Here is a 15,978-nt window from a genome sequence, read left to right as displayed (position 1 = left end):
TTCTGAATCATTTTTGTCCACCATAAGCGTGGAAGGGTATACTCAGATGTGAGTCCCTTGCTCATTGCACCATCAGGATTCAAGCAAGCCGGGCCGAAGACGGATGAAATGCCAGAAACCGGTCCCCGGTAGCTTGTTTCCTTCCCAGTATAAGAATTGGCTTGGTAGTTTGGTCTGCCCTGTTCCCATGATGCACTGGGCCAGGGTCAGACTAATTTGCATATAGCCAAGTTCTGAGCTGGGATGGTGCAGTGAGCTAAAAAACGGTGATGGATCAAGCCCTGATCTTTGGACTGGGTAAGAGTAGTCTGCTTAATTCAGACACTCTGTTGATCACCACCCCCTTTTCTGAATCATTTTTGTCCACCATAAGCGTGGAAGGGTATACTCAGATGTGAGTCCCTTGCTCATTGCACCATCAGGATTCAAGCAAGCCGGGCCGAAGACGGCTGAAATGCCAGAAACCGGTCCCCGGTAGCTTGTTTCCTTCCCAGTATAAGAATTGGCTTGGTAGTTTGGTCTGCCCTGTTCCCATGATGCACTGGGCCAGGGTCAGACTAATTTGCATATAGCCAAGTTCTGAGCTGGGATGGTGCAGTGAGCTAAAAAACGGTGATGGATCAAGCCCTGATCTTTGGACTGGGTAAGAGTGGTCTGCTTAATTCAGACACTCTGTTCATCACCACCCCCTTTTCTGAATCATTTTTGTCCACCATAAGCGTGGAAGGGTATACTCAGATGTGAGTCCCTTGCTCATTGCACCATCAGGATTCAAGCAAGCCGGGCCGAAGACGGCTGAAATGCCAGAAACCGGTCCCCGGTAGCTTGTTTCCTTCCCAGTATAAGAATTGGCTTGGTAGTTTGGTCTGCCCTGTTCCCATGATGCACTGGGCCAGGGTCAGACTAATTTGCATATAGCCAAGTTCTGAGCTGGGATGGTGCAGTGAGCTAAAAAACGGTGATGGATCAAGCAATGATCTTTGGACTGGGTAAGAGTGGTCTGCTTAATTCAGACACTCTGTTCATCACCACCCCCTTTTTTGAATCAATGCTAGAAAGAGGGCAAACTCTCAAACTTCTGGAGAAGCACCCCCACCTGACAAGGAGTCAAAAGTGATTGATGCGTCAGGTAAAAGAATAGCTGCACAAGCTTCAAACATTTGGCGTAGGGCAAATACACAAGCCCTCCTCTCTCGTTACGATAGGGCTCATTATGATCAATTAGAAAAACTACTTGAGCACCTACCAGATCAGTACAAAGATCAAGCAAATGACCTTATACAGGAAGGCAAGCTAATATCCAATGCCTCTATAAAATGTGCGCTAGATGTCGCAGACACAGCATCTAGGGCTGTAAATACCAGTGTCATACTTAGGAGACATGCGTGGTTACGTATGTCATGGTTTAAACAAGAAGTGCAAACCACCATTTTAAACCAACCATTTAACCAGAACCAGTTATTTGGCCCAGAAGAAGACACTACCCTGGAAAAAATGAAGAAAGATACCGACACCGCAAAGTCTATGGGGGCTTTACAGTCCACACCAGCTAGAAGCTCCTTTCGTCGCTCCTTCTACAGAGGAGGCTCCAAACAAACTGGAGCAGACACTACAACATCTTTCAAATCACAGACGTCCTCTAACAAGGGATACTTTAAAGGAGGATACAGAGGCAATAATAACAAAGGAAGAGGTCGCGGTAACAATAAGAACTGATCCTCTTCCGCCACAAAACAGTGACTTCCCTCTGCTCCCCCCACAGCATTCCACTCCCCCACAGCATTCCACTCCTGTAGGGGGCAGATTGACACAGGTCCTGCCTGTCTGGAACTCCATTACAACAGACAAGTGGGTAAGACAGATTATCCAACATGGCTACTGCCTAGAACTTACAGCAACCCCTCCAACCATACCTCCCAGGCACCGTCCAATGTATACCAACCATCTGACTCTGCTTCAACAGGAGGTTCTATCACTTCTACAAAAAGATGCTATTCAAATAGTTCCTTTAGAAGAACAAGAAACAGGGGTTTACTCACTGTACTTTTTAATTCCCAAGAAGGACGGAACACTAAGGCCAATTCTCGACCTCAGGCCCCTCAACCATTACATACAATCAGATCATTTTCGTATGATCACTCTACAACAAATGCTTCCACTGCTGCAACAAGGTGACTTCCTTACAACACTATATTTAACCCCTTCCATGCTGATGACGGCCCCCATCCGTCATGCATTACAGTGCTCGTGTGCTGATGACGGCTGGGGGCCGTCATAAACCCATTGACTCTTTAAAAGTCCAGCACAGCAGCAAAATCGGCCCAGCATGGAAGGGGTTAAAGGACGCCTACTTCAATATCCCCATACATCCTGCTCACAGAAAGTATGTAAGGTTTGTACTGGAAGGACAACACTATCAGTTCAAAGTCCTTCCATTCGGAGTGACAGCGGCACCACGAGTATTCACAAAGTGCCTAGCTGTGGTAGCAGCACATCTCAGAAGACAACAAATACATGTCTTCCCTTATCTAGACGACTAGCTCATAAAAGCCATGTCATTCAATCAGTGTGTCCAACACACACATCAGACAGTTCAAACGTTGCACGACTTAGGGTTTACAATAAACTACACCAAGTCGCGCCTGCAGCCTTCGCAAGTACATCAATATCTAGGGGCTACGCTAAACACGTCTACAGCCCTAGCGTATCCCAGTCCAGCCAGGATACAAAGCATTCAAGCCTTAGTCAACACTTTTCAACACCAACAGTCTCTACAAGCCAGGGTGTTCATGAGACTAATAGGCATGATGGCATCTTGCATCTTCATAGTACCACACGCAAGATTGCAAATGCGTCCACTACAAGAGTGCCTAGCACAACAGTGGAAACAAGCTCAAGATCAACTAAAAGACCTGTTGTTGGTCGACAGCCGCACTCATCGCTCTCTGCAGTGGTGGAACACCAAAAACTTGACAAAGGGCGGCCGTTCCTCGAGCCTGTTCCACAAGTAGTGCTCTCAACAGACGCATCCCTCACAGGATGGGGAGCCCATCTCTTACATCACACAACTCAAGGTCAATGGAACAATCAACAAAAACTGTTCCATATCAACCATCTAGAGTTGCTGGCAATATTCTTAGCACTCAAGACTTTCCAATTTCAAGTACAAAACAAAGCTGTCCTAATCCGGATGGACAATATGACTGTCATGTACTATATACAAAAACAGGGGGGGCACACTCTCTGCAATAGTCCCAGCTTGCACAGAACATTTTGAGATGGGCCATTCCTCAAAACATACATCTGTTAGCGGAACACCTTCCAGGAGTTTACAATCAGATAGCAGATCTGTTAAGTCAGCAGTCACTACAGATTCACGAATGGGAAATACATCCGCAAGTTCTTCAACCATTATTCCAAAGGTGGGGGCACCCACACATAGATCTGTTTGCTACCCACGAAAATGCAAAATGCCCAGCCTTTGCCGCCAGGTTTCCACACCCACTGTCCGAAGGCAATGCGATATGGATGAACTGGTGAGGTAGATTTGCGTACGCTTTTCCGCCTCTCCCACTAATTCCATTAGTAGTGCGCAAGCTCATACAACAGTCTCTCACATTGATCCTAGTAGCTCCCACATGGGCACGCCAACCGTGGTTCACCACACTACTAGATCTCTCTCTAGTTCCACATCAAAAGCTACAGCTCACACCCTCCCTGTTAACACAGAACCATGGAGAAATCAGACACCGAGACCCAAACCAACTGAATTTGGCGATCTGGCTCCTGAAGTCTTAGAGTTTGATTATCTAAACCTACCACCAGACTGTATGAACATCATTAAAGAGGCTAGGAGACCTACTACCGGAGCGTGTTATGCCGCTAAATGGAAAAGATTTGCCATTTATTGCAACAATAACCAAATTGATCCCCTGGATGCTTCCATCCAGAATATCATTTGCTACCTTTTACATTTACAAAGGTCTAATTTGGCATATTCTTCCATACGCCTCCACCTTGCAGCAATTGCAGCCTATTTACAAAACAGGCAACATCTGTCTCTCTTCAGAGTACCTGCAATCAAAGCATTCATGGAAGGATTAAAAAGAATAATCCCACCCAGATTGCCACCTTCTCCTGTGTGGAACTTGAATCTTGTCCTTACAGTACTCATGGGGCCCCCTTTCGAGCCTCTACATAAATGTTAACTGCAATTCCTAACATGGAAAACAGCTTTCTGTGTTGCCATTACTTCTCTCAGAAGAGTAAGTGAGATACAAGCTTTCACTATACAAGAACCATTTTTTCAAATACATACTAACAGAGTGGTTCTTAGATCTAATCCAAAATTTCTTCCAAAGGTCATCACTCCTTTTCACCTAAATCAATCGGTAGAGTTACCTGTGTTTTACCAAAATCCAGACTCTGTAGCGGAAAGGGCTTTACACACATTAGATGTTAAAAGGGCTCTTTTATACTATATAGATAGAACTAAATCCTTTCAAAAGACAAAACAACTGTTTGTATCTTTCTCTCCTCCACACAAAGGCAACCCCATCTCCAAAGGTGGGATTGCAAGGTGGATTGTAAAGTGTATACAAATATGCCATATTAAAGCTAAACGTATATTAACAGTTCTTCCTAGAGCGCACTCCACTTGCAAACTAGGAGCCTCTATGGCTTTCTTAGGAAACATACCCCTAGAGGACATATGCAAGGCAGCAACATGGTCTACACCACACACCTTCACGAAACACTATTGTGTTGACGTGCAAGCCAAGCAGCAAGCTGCAGTAGGCCAGGCTGTCCTTAGAACTCTCTTTCAAACTACTGCAACGGATACAGGTGACCACCGCTAAGGGAGACACTGCTGCACAATCAATGCATAGTGTACAATCCGCAGCTCATATGCCTCGAACGGAAAATGCTACTTACTAGTATGCATCTGTTCTTGGCATGTAGAGCTGCAGAGTTGTACACGCCCTCCCGCCTCCCCGGGACTTGTATCCGTCCCAGTTTTTCATCTTACTTAGATGCACACACATGGACATCCTTTTTTCTTTACTTCTACCAACTCCATCATTTCCCATCATGGTGAAAAACAATCTAAGGATGGAGCCGATGACCATGCGCTGTATTGTCCAAGGGAGGAGTCACCTTTCTCGTGACTACAAAGACTTCTTCCAAGACGACAACAACCTGCAATCATCCGAGCCTAACACCAGGTGGCGATCTAATGCATAGTGTACAACTCTGCGCTTCTACATGCCAAGAACAGAAGCATACTAGTAAGTAGCATTTTCCTTTCCAGATTTGTTCACTGCCGTTTTAATAATTAGGTTTGTGTATATTAATGTATGCTCCTCTTGATCAGCAGTTCCCTCCTCTTCGCCCCAGCGCCATAACGCGTCAGACCTAAAAATTGGCCAAAATGGACACTAATGTGTACTTGTTAATAACAAAAACAAGCATTGGCATAGCCAATAGGTCTCGTCTTTGGGAGTGTTTAGCCATGCAACAGTTGATGTTTTTGCACAAAGGATATTGTGCTGGATAACTAAAAACTTATAAGGTCCCAAAGACGAGACCTCTTGGCTATGCCAAAGCTTGTTTCTATACACTGGGTGATAGTGTTTGTGGCATGATAACACAATTTGGGAAAACAATCCTTCACAAGCCCCTAACTTGAGTAAAGGTGAAGTACACCTCAACCTGTCCATTTACCTCTTTTCCCTTCCTCCGAGGGATGATCCATGAACCGGTGGACCAGACGTCCATGCATCTGTGAAAGGAGAAGAAACAAATAAAAGATCATTAAAACTTTTACTTTACCATAACACACCTGTACAGATAAAATACATAATCGACCAAAAGAATGTTATCCAAATCGTAAGTCCTGCTTGTGCAGTAGTCTTAAGTGGAGCTCTGCCACTTCCCCCTACTCTCGATCTTCAGAGAAGGCACAAGGTCTTCACTGTACCTCCAAGTCTCGGTCCTTTTCCATGGAGGAGTCGATTTCATCTCTGGCCTGATGCACCCTGAGTTCCTATGTCCATCAGCTACTTTGCAGCAGGTAGAGTCCTTTCGTGAGGCCATGCTGCTTATTTTTGGCACACTACTGGTTTCCTTTGTTGAACCTTAGGGCCCAATGATCTTCAGGGTCTCCCAGTTGGGTTCCCACCAGTGGGTTCATCCTCTGCGTCATCTGGGCCCCTTGAACCTGTTTCGGGTTCTGTGTCAATGGTGACCTCTGAAGTAATCCGCGATAAGTGCCAGAAGAAGAACCGTAACCTATTGTAGTGTTTAACTCCAAGCCAGCGTTGCTTCTTCCTTCCTCACGCCTCCACCTGAGGAAGCACATTATTTGCTACAATGATCAGGAGGGCTGTTGAGGTCCACCTCCCTACTATCGAGGCAAAGATAAATTCAATGACAGTGCTCCTACAGCCTAGCCAAGCACCAACAACCTCTTTTGCCCTTCAATGAAACACTCGCTGACTCAGTGCCTGGCACCTAGCTCAAACATGTTATGATCCTCCAGTCAGCAGACAGTTCGCCTGCCACCATAGATCTGCTCCGGAAGATCCATACTTCTTAAGACCGCATACAACCCCTTAATGTCTGGTTGTAAAGGCATCCACGGTAGAGTCAACCCTGACTCGTTTCGGACCACAAACCCCTGTCAAGGAGTAAAAAAAATGAGTGGACACAAGGGGGAAACGTATATTCTCCTCTGCCAGCCTCGCCTTGAAATCGGTCAACACAAACTGTTTGTTAGGCCGCTACACCCATGCACTGTAGGGCCTGGTGGGTGAGCTCTTGCCCATGGTCCCCAAAGACCTAATGTATGGCAAATTATTCAGGATGGTTGGGATATGGCCAAATTTGTAATTCACTCGGGCCTTGACAGCAAGGAATGTTTAGGTAAGGCTATGGAAAACTAGAGTGGTGCTCCGACCACACTCCTGAATGAGGCACGCTGGCTTCTTGGGAGATGTCCATGCGTCTTTGATGGATGTGCCTTTCAATGCCTGTTTAGTGGGAAGTTAAATTCGGCCCGAACGTGCTTTAAGGAGAGCGGGGCCAGGGTATACTCCTTGGGGGTTGAGCTCCAGTCAGGTAATCCCCCCCAAAAGTTTCATCCTTTTCAGGGATATGCCAGGGGCATAGCACGTTGGCAGCATTAGTGTCCTCTGCCTGCACAACAGGCCTTTCAAGGTCCGTGCCACAGGCCCAACAGATCAAGACCAGGCTACTAGGGGCGATCATCACAATCTTCTGCCTTTGAAGCCACAAACTCACAGCTCTTTTATTGCACCCTTGCCAGCACACAGTTACTAGTTAGGAGGCAAGATCAGCCAACTCCTGCAGGAGTGACCGCAAATCACAACTGATAAATAAGTCATACAAATAGTTCCACTGGGATACCTCTTGCCATTTCTTTTTGACCCACTGCTCCTGCTTCAGACCACTTCTCGGACGACCACAGGTTCGTCTTATGCCAAAAAGTCACTTTTGGACAAAGGAAGTACAGAGAGGGTACTGGTCTTGGAAGTAGGTACTGGGCGTTCCTCCCACTACGTCTTTGTGCTTTGAAGGACAGAGGCCTCCTTCCTATCCTGTATCCTCGCCCTCTCAATGCCTTTCTGCTCAAAGACAAATTTAAAATGCTCACACTGGCCCAGGTTGCCTATGCCCTGGATCCCTGAGACGGAGTGGTGATGTTTGACCTGCAAGATGCAATTTTCACATCCCCTTCCTGCAAGTCTAGAGACGCTACCTGCGATTCACAGTGAGCCACAAGCACTTTCAGGTTGCCCTGCTCCTTTTCATCCTCATCAGTGCCCTAAGGTGTTCACAAAGGTGATGGCAGTGGTCACTCGTCATTTTAAGAGGTTGGGGGTACCAGTCCTTCCCTATCTTTACGACTGACTGTTGAAGGTGAGCTTGCCACAGTTAGTTGCATACCACCTCCAGGCGATGGCGAACCTTCGTACATCTGTGCGATGCCTAGTCAATCTGTAAAAGTCACACCTGACTCCTTTATAGAGGCTTGCCTTCAGCAGACCCATCCTGGATACTGTGCACTTACACACCTTTCATCCAGACCAGCGAGTCCAAGACATTGAGTTATGATCCCATTGTCTCGCCCTCCATGCTGGGTCTCAGTTAGTATAGCTCTGCGGCTTCTTGGCCTGCTTGCATGCTGTGCACAATGACCTATGTAGGCTCTGCAGTCGGATCTGAAGTGTCAGTGAGCACATGGGAACCTGTTGGATTCCATCCAGGTGTCGGAGGAGGCTGCAAAAGATCTGAGTGGTGGCTGCTTGGTCGCCTTTGAACCAGCAGCAGAGCCCTCTCACTACCCCACCAGCAAGAGTACAGCACCGGACCCTCCGCAACCAGTACTTGACCTTCCTTCAAGGAAGTTGATGTCATCCCGGAAGCCAGGTATCCTTCAACAAAATTGGTGTATGCTGGACGATGGGACTAGTTTATGGTTTGGAGCGGTGACTGTCTGGACCCGTTGCAGGCAAAACTGTTAGGCGAAATGCCCCTTTCAGCGAATCTGGGTGTCCATATATTAGTGCTTCGTAAATGTATGGAGTGTGTAAAAAGAAGGAACCCACACTTCGATAATTTCACACCATTAAACTTAAGGCTGAAAAAAGAGATAAACAAAGTTTAATATGTTTATCTGGGCGATTAGTTGCGCCGTTTTATTTTTCAATTTTGTCAAGGAGTAAAAAGTAACTTCGGTCTAGAGAAATCACAGTGTCTTGAACGTACTCGCCACAAGCGTACGACAAGAAACTTAAATCAAACAGTGCATCAAAACACAATACTTTAACGCAACATACAACGTGAATTGTGAAAACATACTACCAATGAAAATTACAGTGTGCAAAAAAACATGTGACAATATTTCACAAAAGAAGGGGAAAAAAGATATATAACCATATATTTTAACATGACCTGATCAGAAAATTGTTAAATTTGACCAATAAGGAGTCTATTGATGGATCTCCAAAAAAGAACAAAACGACCTCTCGGTAGCAATGTTAGCAGGCTTGTAGTTCCTAACAATTTAATCTGTTTGTCAGAACTGAGGACTTGATCCTGTCCGCCTACGCGTTTCGAGTTTGTGAGGTGTCTTCTCAAACTCTCCTCAGGGCCAATTGAATTCTTTTCCCCGTTTATTAAACCTCTGGGGAATAGAGGTGATTCAATTCATCCAACCCACATGTGTCGATCTCAGGGGGGTTGGTGGGTTCTGTGCGTGCAGGGAAAATCATTGGTTTGCTGCGATTTTCAAATCACTTTCCACATAGTTAATTTGTTATGATCAGCTTTTCGGAAATTAGAGTTGCCTTAGTTCTAAAAAGAGGCCGGGGGTTGTGCCGGTGGCCTTTCAGAGTAAAAGCCGCATTCACTCTAAGTGAAGGAATGAGGAAGTGAAGAACGCTGCTAAGCTGCAAGACTCACGGCACTTGTCGCTGTTGAAAGGCCACCGGCACAACCCCCGGCCTCTTTTTAGAACTAACTGAGGAGAGTTTGAGAAGACACCTCACAAACTCGAAACGCGTAGGCGGACAGGATCAAGTCCTCAGTTCTGACAAACAGATTAAATTGTTAGGAACTACAAGCCTGCTAACATTGCTACCGAGAGGTCGTTTTGTTCTTTTTTGGAGATCCATCAATAGACTCCTTATTGGTCAAATTTAACAATTTTCTGATCATGTCATGTTAAAATATATGGTTATATATCTTTTTTCCCCTTCTTTTGTGAAATATTGTCACATGTTTTTTTGCACACTGTAATTTTCATTGGTAGTATGTTTTCACAATTCACGTTGTATGTTGCGTTAAATTATTGTGTTTTGATGCACTGTTTGATTTAAGTTTCTTGTCGTACGCTTGTGGCGAGTACGTTCAAGACACTGTGATTTCTCTAGACCGAAGTTACTTTTTACTCCTTGACAAAATTGAAAAATAAAACGGCGCAACTAATCGCCCAGATAAACATATTAAACTTTGTTTATCTCTTTTTTCAGCCTTAAGTTTAATGGTGTGAAATTATCGAAGTGTGGGTTCCTTCTTTTTACACAGTAATTTGGGCCCTTACCCCACTTCCGTCCGCATGGGCCAAACTCCCTTTGTTGTTACAAGTCGTAAATGTATGGAGGCACATCCACGTAGCCACCTGGCATATGTCCAGGATAGGAGCTCTGTGTGCCAATGCAGTGGAAGCAGCTTTGTTTCACCTTCCAGAGGCTGAGTTTTGGCCATTGTGTAGCAGATCTTAATGCAGAGCACAGTCCATCAGCTGATTGTCCTCTTCTGCATAGCCTTGCATTTTTTTGCTCTAGCAAAAAAGAGCTGATTGTCCAACCCGGTTGTCTCTGGTATGCTGAGTGTAAAACCTCAAAGCTCTTTTGTGGTCCAAGCAATGGAGTCTCTCCTCCCAAGAGGGGTGAAGTCGTGCAAAGAACACCGGTAAGGTGATATGTTCACTGACATGGAACTGCACAACCGTGTTTGGCAGGAAGAATGCCTGTGTCCAGCAGAACCAGTTTGTCTTGGAAGATGGTGGTATACGGCGAGTTAACACAGAGCCTGATGCTCACTCACCCACTGTGCCAATGTTATGATCATGAGGAATACTGTCTTGAATTTAAAAAGCCACAAGGGACAGCTGTGTAGTGGCTCTAAGATAGTGCACATCAAATATGGGAGGACCAAGTTAAGGTCACAATGTGGCATGAGAAAGAAAAAACTGATGTTGCAAATCTTTAAAAAATGCATCACAGCAGGTAGTTTGAATAATGATTTCTGGTCTGGCAACTGTAAAAGGCAGAAGAAGCCAAAAGAATACCCTTTTACTGTGCCCAGAGCACAGCTATGCTAGGCGAGTGACAAACAAAGTAGCAAAACATAAGATAACTTTGTCTGGAGGGGTTCTATCTGCCATGTGCCACACTAAACCACACACGTATCCCAATAACGGGCAAGTACAGTTTTTGTTGAGGCATCCCTTGCAACAAAGATGGCATTAACCACCTCCCCCACCAGCCGTCGCAGCTTAATCTCCAAGCATGAAGGTGCAGTTTGCAAAGGTCTGGATGCAGGACCTTGCTCCGTTGCTGCAGCACATCATCCCGGAGGGGCAGCCTGGTTGGAGGATAGATGCTCATGTCCAAGAGCTCTGGATACCATACTCTCCATGCGCAATCCAGGGCTACAAGTACGACTTTTGCCCATTTAGCCCTGAGCCTTTTTAGAACTCTGAGCAGCAGGAGTATCAGCAGTAAGGCATATAGGGTTTAATTCCACCCTAGGCAGAATGCACCTCTTAGTGAGAGATGCTTTGGAAGCTTCAACACTCAAATGCTAACAATGCACATTCTTGACAGTGGCAAATGGATAAAAGCCAAGGTTCTCCCCATTCCTCTAAGAGTCCTTGCAGCACCTCCTGATGCAACTGCCACTCGTGACCGGCTAGGCATCGACAGGTGAGCTCGTCCGTCCAGGTATTTAATATTGGTAATGATGGGGAATTTATATAATCAGGGAGGCCCACCTCAGGGAGCGCATTTTAGTGAGGCCATTCTTAAACTCCTCCAAAGAGGAGTCTTTTTTTTTCCTCTTTGTGTTTTGTTTTACAATAGCATATCCATCAGTACAATCTGGATGTCTCCAAATAATCGTACTGCCCACATCCAGTCATGCCTGCTCAAGGTCAAAGAACCTTCCATAGAGTTAGCAGAATACAGATAATATTTCAGAATCTGTTTAAAAGCATCAGAGCCATCCCGTAAAAGTCCAAGACTGAGCTCCTTGCATGGAAACCAATGTTGCCATTTCTCACATGATGGGAACATACCGCCTTAGCCAGCAAAAGCTATGGTATTTATCCCTTCGCAAATCTGACAGCCACTTGCCTTGGGAAGCTCCGGACACATTCCAAAGTAGATATGATAAGGGAGAAAGAGCTTCCTTATCATCTTCGTAAGGGCACTAGAACTCCAAGTTGGGGATGTCTGAATCTGAGCCAAAGTGCCAATGCATGCCAGTCTCTCAGCCTGGCAGAGGGTCAGTTTGATGCTGATCATTAAAAGACACATCTTTTCTCTAGCTAGTGGATGAGTCTCTGTCAATGTCAAGGATTGACAAGGCACTAAATGTAGCTCTAAAAATGCAGAAAGGACGATGTTGAAAGTGACCCAAGTGCCTGACTAACTGCTATCTTTACTGAGGTGACTTCCCAGACAGAGCTCTGAGGCTGTAATGGTGTGTATCAGCTGTTTTCTAGGTGAGGAAGTGGAGGACTTCCTATGGGTGTTTTTTTTTTTGTTTTCTCTTGAGGATCATATTGTTTCAGGAGACTTGTTAAAGGAGGTGAAAGGGACTGATTGGTTATTATTATTATTATTATTTCTGAATTTGTAAAGCGCCTGGTTACACTGTCAGTGTGTCCCCGCGCTGTCAGAAGGGCCAGCTACTCCGTCAGTCAGAACAAGACGGGCTAGTCTTTAGGAAAGAGGAATGTTTTAAGTTTCCTGCGGAAGATGAGCTCCGATGTTTCCACTCTTAAGCTCAGGGGGAGAGAGTTCCATTTGTGTGCCGCCAAAGTACGAAAGGATCTTCCTCCCATTCTGGCTTTCTTGTGTCTGGGGACAGCGAGAAGGCCTGCTCCTAGCGAGCGGAGTTGTCTTCTTACGGATATGGTCCCAGATCAGCATGGTCTCTGCTCCCTGCTGGCCTTTGGATACATGTAGATGCAGGAACCAAATGTTGAAGGATCTGTATCCAGTCCCAGGTGCATCTTCTTGCCTTTGGATGTATGTAGATGCAAGAACCAAATGTTGAAGGATCTGTATCCAGTCCCAGTTACCTCAAACCAAGTTATTGTGAATTGAACAGAGATTTCCTTATAAGAGCATCTACAGTGTTTAAATCCTGACATCTTCAGGGGTAACATTTGACCTACTCTGACGCGCAAGCGTCATGGAAAAATGAAATAATAAAAAAACCGAAGAAGAGCTCTGGACCCTTGTTGGTAATGTGCAGACAAATAGGAACTGAAGCCAGCATGCCAGGTAGCACAATACATAGGTGAGTGTCCTCACTTGTGGGTTGGGTGGAGTTATGTAGTGCCACCTGGGAGCACTGGAAAGCTACTTATAAGAGCTACTGTTCGAAGAAAGGATTCTGCATGATGTCCAAAGATAATCATAAGGCGAGCCATTTGTGTGAATAAATATTCATCAGAAATAGGTGTTAATAAGAAAAACTAAAAATATATAAACTACATATTCTGTCTTTGTAAATTTGTGTAATGAATGCAAAAAAATTCCTGTCTCTCCTTTTTTGGGGAGGGTTGTATATTCTTTTCAATCACTGATATTTGTAATGTAAGCAACTATTTTAGTTTGCACTAGACATTTAGAAACTTCTGTTGTTTAAACTAAATAATAACATATTTGAGAGTATAAAAAATTGGGCAACAGCAGTGAGAATATAATGTATAATGACTTTTATTTTGGAATCCGATCATTTTTTCAGGCATAAAATCTTGAGTATGTTAACCAAGAACCCACCGTTTACGAAGACCTCTGATACTCCATTGTGCAATGAAGCTTTAGTCGATCAGCTTTGGAATCTTATGAATTCAGGTTAGAGTTCTTCTAGCTTTTCCTTTTTGTCTGAAAGTGTACAGTTTGTTGTGAGAGCATATTGGATTAGGTTCGTTCTTGAGCAAAAAGACTTCTTTACCAGATTTCCATCCCATGCATGTATATGTTTGGACCATGTTGTCTTTTCTCTAGACCAGTGGTTCTTAATGTATGGTCCAAGGACCCGCTCGAGGCCCACGCAACCTACTTAGGGGGTCTGCAACTCTTTAAAAAAATTAAATAACAGATTTATAAAGTGTAAGAAGCAAAATGTACAATTGAATTTGTTTTAAATTTCTGTAAATGTGAAGGAATTTAAAATTGGAGGCTATAAATTAAAGTAGTATCCTCAGACTGATTCGTGGGGGCATTGCTAGTGGATCCAAAGCTCAAACTTTCCTATGAATTTATATATAGATATAGATAGATATATACATATATATAGATAGATATAGATATGTGTGTGTGTGCCGCGTGTGTGTATATGTATATATATATATATATGTATATATATATATATACATATATATATATATATGTATTTGTATTTTTTTTAATTAAATAAAATAATTTATCATTGGTGCATTTAATGAATGCTTATTTTTGTGAATTGTTCGACGGTTTAAATCATCGAAAATGCTGAGCCCGGGGTCCCCGGCTTCCAGTAACGACTCATTGTAGATCCTCGGACTCCAATAATGGTTCAGTTGAGGTCCCTGACTTTAAGTTATGATTAAGTGTGTGTCCACAGAAGTCAAAGCGAAGATCCACTGATCTCAATCAATCAATCATAGTACTTGTAAAGCTCGCTACTTACCCTTGAGGGTCTCAAAGCGCTGAGGGGAGGGGGGGTTGCTGCTACTGTTCGAAGAGCCAGGTCTTGAGGAGTCTTCTGAAGGCGAGTAGGTCTTGGGTCTGCCGTATGTGGGTAGGGAGGGTGTTCCAGGTCTTGGCGGCGAGGTAGGAGAAGGATCTGCCACCGGAGGTCATACGTTGGATGCGGGGGACAGCGGCGAGGGCGAGGCTGGCAGAGCGGAGCTGGCGGGTGGGGGTGTGGAAGCTGAGTCTGCTGTTCAGGTGAGGAGCTTGAAGGTGATCCTCTTGTCGACGGGGAGCCAGTGTAGGTTTTTCAGGTGGGGGATGATGTGGCTATCCGGGGGACGTTGACGATCAGTCGGGCGGAGGCGTTTTGGATGCGTTGTAGTCGTCGTAGGTGTTTATCTGGGATTTCTGCGTAGAGTGCGTCGCTGTAGTCCAGTCTGCTGCTGAAGAGGGCATGTGTCACCGTTCTTGTTTCGGTCGGGATCCACTTGTAGATCTTGCGGAGCATACGCAGGGTGTTGTAGCAGGAGAAGGAGACGGCGTTGACCTGTTTAGACATGGAGAGGGGGGAGTCGAGGATGAATCCTAGGTTGCCTGCATGGTTGGTGGGTGTTGGTGCTGTTCCCATTGTGGTCGACCACCAGGAGTCGTCCCAGGCTGAGGGGGTGGGTCCGATGATGAGGACCTCAGTCTTGTCCGAATTCAGCTTCAGACGGCTGCTCCTCATCCAGTCGGCGACGGCCTTCGTTCCCTCGTGGAGGTTGGTTTTGGGGGTGTGCGGGTCCTTGGTGAGGGAGAGGATGAGCTGGGTGTCGTCGGCGTAGGAGATGTTGTTGAGGTCATGATGGCGGGCCACTTGTGCGAGGGTGCCATGTAGATGTTGAACAGCGTCGGGATTAACCCTGGGGGACGCCGCAGATGATGTCGGTGGCTTCGGATCGGAAGGGTGGGAAGCGGACTCTGGGTTCTACCTGAGAGGAAGGACGTGGTCCAGTCAAGGGCCTTCTCTTGGATTCCGGCTTCTAGGAGGCGTGTCTTTAGAGTGTGATGGCATACCGTGTCGAAGGCGGCTGGCAGGTCCAGGAGTCTCCGTCAACACCCACAAGTTGGGCCACCTTTTAGACCCGATCTTTTCCAATGTTTCCCATCTCTCTATCTCCAGTCCATCCCCGATACCATGGTCAGACCATCATCTAGTATCATTCAGGTGGCAGATTCCCACTCCCCCCCGCCACAGACCACCACTGAGCAAACCCACTCGCTCATGGGCAAAACTGGACCCAGAAACATGGAAGCACAACCTGGAGTGCTCCCTTCCATTGTGTGTCCCTGATCCACTACCAGCTGATTTTGAGTTTTCGACATGGATAGGGAAAACTCTGGATATTACCTTACCTAAAAAAATCCACGTGTAAACCTAGAAGTAAAATGTCTTCACCTTGGTTCACCACAGAAGTACGTCTCCAAAGGAAGCTCTGCA

At 45.5% G+C, this 15,978-nt stretch overlaps 1 protein-coding gene across 2 annotated transcripts in view; it reads left to right on the top strand.

Moving 5' to 3' along the window:
* Positions 1–15,978, top strand: part of TAF2 (TATA-box binding protein associated factor 2) — a 765,870-nt gene that overhangs the window by 613,231 nt on the left and 136,661 nt on the right. For both annotated transcript variants that reach the window (XM_086966160.1, XM_086966159.1), the window contains exon 22: positions 13,567–13,676. In XM_086966160.1, the coding sequence (XP_086822286.1) occupies positions 13,567–13,676 (110 nt within the window). The remainder of the gene's footprint in view (positions 1–13,566; positions 13,677–15,978) is intronic.

This window comes from Lissotriton vulgaris, chromosome 4_1 (genome assembly GCF_964263255.1).
Source record: "Lissotriton vulgaris chromosome 4_1, aLisVul1.2, whole genome shotgun sequence".
In the NCBI taxonomy this organism is placed as follows: domain Eukaryota; kingdom Metazoa; phylum Chordata; class Amphibia; order Caudata; family Salamandridae; genus Lissotriton; species Lissotriton vulgaris.
This window is presented reverse-complemented; position numbering and strand designations above follow the sequence as displayed.